This window comes from Nelumbo nucifera, chromosome 7, assembly GCF_055504915.1.
Source record: "Nelumbo nucifera cultivar China Antique chromosome 7, China Antique-T2T, whole genome shotgun sequence".
NCBI lineage: Eukaryota > Viridiplantae > Streptophyta > Magnoliopsida > Proteales > Nelumbonaceae > Nelumbo > Nelumbo nucifera.
This window is the reverse complement of record NC_142655.1, coordinates 32,943,690-32,954,135: the sequence shown is the minus strand read 5'-3', so window position 1 is coordinate 32,954,135 and position 10,446 is coordinate 32,943,690. Positions and strand designations below refer to the sequence as shown.

The 10,446-nt window shown below is 37.2% G+C and overlaps 1 protein-coding gene across 1 annotated transcript; it reads right to left on the bottom strand.

Annotated features, from left to right (window-relative positions):
• Positions 1-3,058: 3,058 nt before the first annotated feature.
• LOC104598285 (endochitinase EP3-like) lies at positions 3,059-4,248 on the bottom strand. The gene is made up of 2 exons (XM_010260273.3): positions 3,777-4,248; positions 3,059-3,686 (listed from the first exon to the last, which is right to left on the bottom strand). The coding sequence occupies exons 1-2, from the start codon at positions 4,192-4,194 to the stop codon at positions 3,283-3,285; spliced, it is 822 nt and encodes a 273-aa protein (XP_010258575.2). The 5' UTR covers positions 4,195-4,248; the 3' UTR covers positions 3,059-3,282.
• Between the last annotated feature and the right edge of the window lie 6,198 nt (positions 4,249-10,446).

Here is a 10,446-nt window from a genome sequence, read left to right as displayed (position 1 = left end):
CAGCAACAGGTTACCTAACCAGTCGTCCTCTCCAAGATACAAGGCGAAGTATTGTTCTTACTCTAGTAGGTTCGACAAGTAGGCTAAAGTATCTCCAACATCAACTCCTGGTTATTGAGAAAAAACTTGACCAACAAGTCGTTCCTTAAACCATTGTATCGAATCATCAACATTTTTCTTTATATGATATACCCAATGTTTTCGAACTACCATTGATCTGGATGGTTGTATTGTTCAGCCTAGGAACCGTCTAGGAAACTGGTTCTGTTTTACCGCAAACCCGGTCCCTGGCCAAAAACTGTTGAATTGGTCAATGACCCGCTAACTCGGGAGGTTGAACTGTTGACCTGTTCAATAGTTTTGGCCATTTTTTATTTTTTTGTTGAATAGTACGTCTATTTGGACTGGACAGTCAAACTGTCGAACCAAAAACCAATGGCCAGAATGATTCTGGTTCTAGGTCGGTTTTTAAAACCTTGGATATACCCATTTAAATCCAATTATGTTCACATATATGTGGCTGAGGAGGTACCAAATTCCATGTTCCATTATTCATGAGGACATCAAAGCCCTAACCCATGGTACGCCTCCATTAAGCTAGCTTTTGCACCTGTGAAAACAAGCAGGTTCCACTAGATCATCAGTAAGTGAAGAAAGCAATACATGCACTATAGGGTATTTGTAGCATTACATGCAATATAGCCTCGAAAACATGTGATTGGGACCTAGTAGTCTTGGAGTGAGATCAAACTGGTGGGAGAGCAAGTGGCGCATCATGCAATGGACTCTATAGAGCAAAACTTAGGTGGAGGGGAAGTTATTAAGTAGAGGAGAGGAAGAAGGTATAGGAGGCTAATAGAAGGGGTGTCAATTGGACTGGTCTAATTCGATCCAGTCCAATGTGAGTCCATTACAAATGGACCAGATCCAATCCAATCCAATGAATATTTTGGATCATTTTGGATTAGTCCAATTTAATGTCTGGATCGTTTAATATGTTCAAATTTGTTTTAATTTAGATTGATTTCAACCCAAACACAGTTCATTGACACCTATATTCTTGTCTTATATCAATGGACCAGATATTGGTTTAATCCAACCCAATCCAATGTTAAATTTATTATGGACAGACCAGGTCCAATCCAATCTAATAAATATTTTGGACTAGATTGGTCCAATCCAATATGTCTTATTGGTCCATCCAATCCATCCAAATTAATTTTCACTGAAAAATTATGCAAAGAGAACACTGAGAACCCGTAATAGTTAAGAAGGGGATGGAATACTTTTTCATCAAAAACCACATCACGACTAATAATGATACAGTGGGATTCAAACATTGGTAACCTTTGTGAGAAAGGCTATAACCAAGAATGGCCATGGTAATGAGAGTGATCATGCAAGGCATGAACTTCATAGGGTGTGGCACTATATTAATCATGGTTTTTGAACCGTCGTTGATCCACACACTCAGACCACCGTCATTGAATCAGTCAACAACCCATTGACCCGGGCAGTCAACCCATCAATCCATTCAATGGTTTTTGACTTTTTTATTTTTTTAATTTTTATTGTTAGAACGAGCCGTCCGTTCAAACTAGATGATCGAACCATCAACCTAGAAACCGGTGGCCAAAACAATTCCATTTCTAGGTCGTTTTTTAAAACCATGATATTAATTGAGAATTGCAGTGGGCAATCTATTTATGAGGAGATCTGGTTTGTAGGGCTTCATCCCAAAAGGTACAGAGAGAGCCCGGGGGGGGGGGGGGGGGGGGGGGGGGGGGGACAAAGGGCAGGAATGGAGACTTAGAGAAAGGAGTGCACTGGGATGAGAAGTTGATATAGTGGCCTAGGGGTGTCAATTTGGACTGGATTTGGTCCAATCTGATCTAGTCAAATGTGATTCCATTATAAATGGACCAGATTCAATCCAATCCAATGAATATTTTGGACTAATTTGGACCAGTCCAATTCAATGTCTGGACTATCTAATCTATTCAAATTCATTCTGATTTTGATTGGTTTCAATCCAAATCCACTCCATTGACAGATATATTAATTATTATCTTATATCAATGGACCAGATATTCGCTTAATCCAACCCAATCCAATTTAATAAATATTTTGGACTGGATTGGTCCAATCCAATATGTCTTGTTAGTCTGTCCAATCCGTCCATTAGAAATGCCCCGAGCATCGATCAACAATGGTGAAATTCAAAGAAGCAATTATCATCACATGCAAATTGACTAACATAAAGAAAGGAAATACCAAAACATTTATAACATGTGAAAGCTGTATGAGGTAGAACACCACGTCGCCCACAAGCTAGGTTTGCAGTTGGAGAAGCATAGGGAGAGAAAGAGATCAGTACGTTGTTGCAACCATGTACCCTACCCATGGTTTCTTATAATGATAAAAAATAGGACTTGATAGTAATTAAAGATAATGAAAGAATCATAATCGGTACCCAAATTAATTATCCATTTAAATTAAGTAGAGAGAAGAAGGTCACGTGGGTGAAAGATATCTTATTCAACAAGATTTGAAAAGTGGTTATTGAAGGAGATGGACGATAAAACCAAAGAATATGATGGACGATTAAACATAAATTCTTAGAATTAATAAAGTTTGTTTAAATTAAATTTGCTAAAGAGAGTCAAATGATTTATCCAATCTTCTTCAATCTTTAATGGAGATGGTTTTTAAAATGAGTTATATAGCCATTAAGAGAAATGCTTGAAACAAATTAATGAGCTTTAGGTTGTATTTGGATGTGATGTAAGTTAAGGGTTCGGTTTTGTATGCATTTGGAAAGAGGGTGTAATTAATATTGATGTAAAGTATACTCTCGCTCAATTTTGTGTTTATTTGGATGAAGTGTAGTTTTATGTCGACAATCGATGCAAAATCCCATTAATTTTAAAGTTTTATATCGATAATCAATATAAAATACATCAATTTTATCGATGTAAAACTTTACATTAATGATGTTTTATGCTGATTCCAAACGCAGCTTAATTTGTAGCCAACACAAGTACCTTTAGAGCTGGCCTAAAGTCAAAACTTGTCAAGTTCAAGAAAAGGCAAATGAAAGAGTCAAATACCATGAAATTACAGTCGAGTAGTAGAAGGCTTCCGATCCCTTTATTAATTATTTAATTTACGTTACACTCCATTTTCTTTTCTATTAATGCTACAGTACTAGAGTACTGTTTATTCAATTTCCCTATGAATGCAACTTCATAGAGATCTCTGTTATTAATTAATTACTACATTCTAACAAGTAAGGTTGTCACCCGGCGACACACCGAGCTTGTTACAGTAGTCGGTGTAGTACCCAACTCGAGCCTGAACAGCGCCGGAGTTTCCTCCTCCACATTCACCGCCATTAATGGCTCTTATCGTGGCGCCGAATCCTTGTCTCATGACCGAATGGACATTGTTCATCCAGAACCAGAATGCAGTCTTGAAAGACACCACCACGTCGTTAGCCACAGTCTCCGGAGCATTCAGACCGTTGAATCCGATGCTCTGTCCGGCAGGCCCGTAGTTGTAGTTCCAGGATATTTGGATCGGACCACGGCCGTAATATCCTTTGCCCGGAACGCATGGATACTGCGTGTTGCTCTCGTCACAGTAGTCCTTTGAGGCACCATCGATCTCTTCTATGTAGCAGAAGTCTGTACGTACGTAGACCCAGAAAAGATTTAGATTTGAAAGACAAATTAATCAACTCAGTAACAGAGTTGCAGAGAATTGAGGAAACTTACGTCCAGTCTCGTGTGTGACATGTGCAAAGAAAGCAGCAATCTCGCGCTTCGAGTCATCGGCGGAGCCATCCTGAGCGAAACGAGGGTAGGAATTAAGGGCGTTAAGAAAGGCACCTCGGGTGTAGAAGTTCTTGCCTGCGCAACCGGAGGCCGCTTTGCCGATTATTCCGTTGAAGAAATCGGGTGTGACAACGTCTGCAACTGAAACGCCGCTACTGCTGCCGCCACCGCCATTGTTGCAGGGACCCTGTTGGCATCCGTCACCACAGTAATCGTTGCCTGTGCCGCAGTACCCAAACCGGCTACAGCAGAGGTTAGGGGCACAACCACAGTTCTGACCCACAACGGGATCCGGCAAAAGACTGGCTAGGGTTCCGGCCACAAGGACAGTTAGGGTTATAATTTTGACAGTAGCCATGGAAGGAGAATGGAGGAAAATGGTGGAGACTGAGAGTATCGTGCAACTGGAACGCCTGAGTGTGCTATTTATGGAGAAATAATTTGGGCCCCGTTTGGCGCGACTGTTCACGTGATCTACGGTAGATCGTCTTTTATCTTTTTGCGTTTGGTTTGCCACAGATCTAAACGCCAAAGGTCAATGTACAAAAAAGCGGACAGGACAATTTTCGATAACCAAACAGGCTTTAGACTGCTCAGATCTTAAGGAAGAACTATTAAAAGATTTTTCCAAAAAGACTTACCAAAGGACCATCATGATTGTTGCTGATTCCAAAATTACGATATCTTGAAAGCCAATCCAAAACCTAAACCACTTTGGCCACAAGTTTCTGAGCCAACAATTGGACTATCTAGTTTGAATGAATGGTCTATTACAATTAAAAAAATTTAAAATAAACACAATTAAAAATCATCACCAATTTTTAACTAAAAAAATGGGTTAAGGGTGAAATGGAACTGATTACCTGAAAATTTAGTTTGACAGCATGATACATCAGTTTACTAACATGTAATGTAACATCACCCGTGATCACGGAAGAATTTACATTAAAAATAAAAATCATGTGAATACTCTAAGAAAACAACATCCAATTAAGCATTGGATATGCTAAATTCATTGAAAGATATTCTTGAATGACAAACTCGTCGCCACGTATGAGTACATAGATTTCCCCATCCCCATAGGGTCCATTTCCTTCTTTTTTTTTTTTCTTTTTATGACAACAAATTCATTTTGTGTTTTATTTCTACTTGATTCTAAAAATAATTGAAAACAAAATAGTTATAATTTACAATTCTATGTACGACCAAATATATTCAAATACATTCTAACATGGTTTTTAAAATGGGACTGGACCGGATGGTTGGACCAGAAAAATCGAGAATCGATCAGGTCTGTTTTACCCCAAAATCGTTATTTCACCAAAAACATTGATTTAATCAGCAAACCGCTGACTTGGGCGATCGAACCATTTGACTTATTCAACGATTTTTACCGCTTTTTTTATTATTTTTTGTCAAAACGGACCATCCATTCAGTTCGAACAGTCAGACCGTTCGACCCAGGAACCAGAACCCTGACCGGTTCGTTGTCCAATTTGATTTTATAAACCTTGCATTCCAATATATTCAACCATATTTTTTGAGGTGTTAACACAAATTCATTAACTAAATCACAAATACACAACATGAATCCCAAGTTTTGGGCCTCAAACCCATTTATTGAAAACACAAACATATATACACACACATCATAGGTCCCCATGTGGCAGGGAGAGCTCTTCTTGTTCCTAATTCATCTACAAATGGGATGGAAATTTTCCCATCCCCCTCTGCGTGGGGGAAAAAGTATTCCCATTCATGATTCATTCAGGACATATCTCTTTTAGAATTTAAAACATGGAAAAAATTGTCATTCCTAAGTGTAAATACTGCAACTTTATTTGACGTTCTTCCAAATAAAAGATTCACAAAATGGCTATGTCCATTCTAACCGAATTCGAAGTTCCTCATCGCATAACAGTACTCTTAACTACACCCACCTCACAGCGTGCATTAAGAACATTTTCCCATAAATAATAAGATACAAATAGGGGAGATGTTCCAGATCTGCCGCTGCAAGTGATGTGAGGATGGCGGGAGGAGCACATCTGTATTCATTCTAACGACCGGTAGGTAGAAACCCTAAATGTATGTTGGTCAAATTAGTTAGGCAGATCATTGGATGACCTTGCTATTTTTCCACTATCGAAAAGAAAACTATCCATTGGACAAAGCTTGACGTGATCAACCATCTCACTTTACATAGACCCAATTTCTCTATTCTGGTTTTTTCCTCTGTAAATGTCGATTCAAATTCGATCAATTAATCCATTTATAAAGAGATCAAATTCAGAACGACTTCGATCAGATTTCAAATTTGACTTGGACTAACAAATGAAATAAATAAGTGCATCCCTAATTAGTCTAGGAGTCTTAGTCCTCAAGTGGGTCCCATTAAAAGTTACCACCCACTAGGGGTGCTCACGAGCCAAGTTTCTCATGAGTTATCCGAGTTTGGCTTATGAAAAGCTTGACTCAATTCGGTTTAAACTGAGTTCGAGCTTGATATATAGGCTCGTTTGCTAATGAAGTCGATCTCGAGCCTAGTGAAACTTGGTTCGTGAGATTCATGAGCCTAGTATAATAAATAATTAATTTTTTATTATATACATACACACATACATACATACACATACATATACACAAAAGTTGTTCATTAATCACTATTCACTAATCCAAAGTTTCTTGCAACCATTCAAAAACTAGGTGGCCTAATGGGCTTTTGGAACTTCATGTTTGAATTAGGAACTAAGTCGGTTCGGTTTGGGTCGGTTTCGGTTTTCACACATCGGTTTAGGAATTTGCACAACCGAAACTGACCCGTGCTGATGAAAACCCGGCCGACTCGGGTTGGTCGGTTTGGGTCTTCTTTTGAACAGCCCTAATGCATAATTTTTTATTAAAAAAACATGACTTGTAGTCGAAATCGAGTCAAGCCGAACTTGAACTTGTGAGCTTTGAACCGAGTTGATCTCGAACTCGAGCCTAACATGATTTCAGTAAGCCAAGCTCAAATATCCAAGCATTCGGCTTGGCTCGGCTCGAATCCACCCCTACCACCCACCCATATTGAGCATATTATATTATTATATTTGGATTCATCATCAATTATAAAAATCTGCACATCCTCTCATTTGGATGCTCCTTCCGAGTCTGAGTAACAAATTAAAAGAAAATGCAGGAATTCCACAATTTAATGAAATCAAATCCCATGTGGGAGACAGTACTCATTCCAAGAAAATGATCAAACAAATGATACTAAAGGAAGTGTCACCAAGTCATTACATTTTAAGAAAAATTGACCTCCCCATGTATATGAATTTTAATGTACGTACTAGTGTGAACGCACATGTAAGGGCGTCAATTGGATTGGATTTGGTCCAATTCGATCCAGTTCAACGTGAGTCCATTACAAATGGGCCAGGTCCAACCCAATCTAATGAATATTTTGGATCAGTCTAATCTGTTCAAATTTGCTTTAATTTAGATTAATTCTAATTTAAACTTAATCCATTGACACCTATATTCCTATCTTCTATCAATGGACTAGATATTGGCTCAACCCAACCCAATCCAATATAAATTCATTATAGATGGACCGGGTCCAATCCAATCCAATAAATGCTTTGGACCATTAAATATGGACTGGTCCAATTCAATATGTTTTGTTGGTCCATCCAATCTGTCCAAATTGATTTGGTTTGGACGGGGTCCAATTCAAAACTGGTCCATTGACACCCCTAGGCACATGCTATTCTATGCATAAAGATGGATTGCTCTTTTCCAAGAACTAATTTCTATTTTATAATAGTTTGAGGAGTATGTAATACGAAGATACAGTATAATTTCAAAAATACATTCTAATAGGAATAGATGAGTCCGGATCTGCTCCTCCTCATAGAGCGTTCCTCACACGGTCACACTTTCCTAACAGCATGTACCGGCCATACATCGAAAACATCTTGCATACTTGTATGTTGTTATTCATGGGAGATGTTTTCAGTACACGGTGGAATGCGACTGTAAGGTGGTATGAGGAGCGCTGTGAGGAGCAGATCTCAATTTAGAATAGATTGTCAGTCACCAATAGTTGTTACCTTAAAGCTGCGTTTGGAAACGATGCAAATGGAGTGTAAATCTTGGTTCAGGGTAAATTTGTACTCTGGTTCACTTTTACCTATGTTTGGCAACATTACATTTATACATTGACAAATGACAGACCAATACATATTTACATTGATAATAAGATGTATGGCTGTGTTTGGAAACGATGCAAATAAGTGTGAATGCAAATATATAGAGTGTAGAACGGTTCATATAAATTGCAAAATTGGGTTAGTTTTGCACTTACAAATTTACCTTCTTACCAAACAGACTTTTAGCCATAATGGTTGCGAACATGAATTCCAATAAAGAATATACTTTTTCTTTTTTATCAAAAGTCCACTTGAATGCAAATTTACTTCTTTTTTATTGATGTACTTTTACATCTTTTTATCAATGTAAATATGCATTGGTCTCACATTTGTCAATGCATAAATGTAATGTTGCCAAATATAGGCAAAAGTGAACCAGAGTGCAAATTTTTGTCGATGCATAAATGTAATGTTGTCAAATATAGGCAAAAGTGAACCAGAGTGCAAATTTATCAATGTAAATATGCATTGGTCTCACATTTGTCAATGCATAAATGTAATGTTGCCAAATATAGGCAAAAGTGAACCAGAGTGCAAATTTACCCTGAACCGGGATTTATACTCCATTTGCATCGTTTCCAAACGCAGCTTAAAGGTACATCAATAAAAAAGAAGTAAATTTGCATTCAAGTGGGCTTTTGATAAAAAAAAAAAAGCATATGCTTTATAGAAATTCATGTTTGCATCCATTTCAACTAAAAGTCTATTTGGTAAAAAGGTAAATTTGTTAATACAAAACTAACACAACTTTACAATTTATATGAACCATTCTACACTCTACATTTTTACATTTACATTTATTTGCATCGTTTCCAAACGCAGCCTAAGCTTGTATATAGACTAAAGAGAGTAATTTTTTAAAAACTAAAATATATCATTTAGCAAAGAAAAAAATACAACTGGGGGCATGATCCAGTCCGAGCTCGGCCCCACCCAAAAACATCCCAGCAAGATGGATTTTAGGCATGCTCGACCAAAAAAAAAGACGAGGCTATTGAAATGGTAATATTAAAAAGGGTAAATTGGTGAAAGTTTCTGATCGTAGCTGAAATTTTCCCAGAAGTTTGGTAATTAACCTTTTTCTGAATTTTCTAATATATATAGTTGCAAGTGGATTCTCTCTTTTAAATTTCTCTAACAAAACGCGTGAAAATGTCTAAAATATCTATTGAATCTGGTTTCTACGGAAAAAATAATATAAACTTTATAAACATTGGAAAACTAGAGAATTTAAAATTGTAATTTTACCATTGAGTGATTGATATGAAGACAAATTTGGAAAGAAAATTCATTTTAGAAAAGAAATTGGAAGGGTTTGAACTAATGATTCATATGAAGAGAAAATTTGGAAAATAAACATTTTGATAAAAAATAACTGCACGAGTATTTTGGACATTCCCATTCTTCTTTTTAGAGGTTTCTGACAAAAGGAGTCTATTTACAACTATATTAGAAAATTTAGGGGAAGTGATTGCAATTATCAAACTCTCAGTTCAGATCTGCTGACCATAACATATTAATGGCCACGCTCATCCAGCTGCACATTGAAAATATCGATAACCACAACACAACCAATGTTCCATATGTGCGGCTGGGTATCTACCACTACTACAGATTCTATGAAGAAAATGGGGTAGAGCCCCTATTTTCTGTCAAAATTAGTAATTATTGAATAGCTGTATTGTTGGACTCAATAATTATTAGCCCCTATTTACTGAAAATTTACTGTCATTCAAGGAGGGATTTGATAAGGAGAATGGGGCAGAGTCCCCGTTTTCTAAGTGTATTTATTTGAAGTAGACTAGTTCTCCTTAGATAACTCAGTTGGTGTTGTTTTAGTATGTTTTTGGTCCTATAGACGTTTATAGATGGGGTGTTTATCAAATAAACATTTAATTGATAAACACTACTTTAAACGTTTATTACTTTTGTTGTTTGGTTGGGCATTTCATGGGTATTTCAAGCAATACCCCATAAAGCTATCTTCCACCTCAACTTAATGTTTATTGCTTTTGTTTTTTGGTTGGGTGTTTCATGGATATTTCAAGTAACACCCCATAAAGCTATCTTCCACCTCAGCTTAATGTTTATTTTTTTTGTTGTTTGGTTGGGCATTTCAAGTAACACCTGCATAAAGCTATCTTCCACCTCGGCTTACAATGCTCCGAGTAAGCATTTCATTTCAATAAATGTTAGGGCGTTGGGAGAAACCCGAATTTGAAGTTTCCCCCAACGCCTCAAGCACATAAATCCAAGTGTTTCTGTTTTTTTTTTATGTTTATCTGATAAACACTGAAACCAAACAGTGGCTTCATGCACAATAAATGCCAATGCCTAAGTGGCGCTGATATGGCGGAGTTTTTCCAATAAATGCCCACATAACAAAACATAGCCTTATGGATTACAATAGTCTT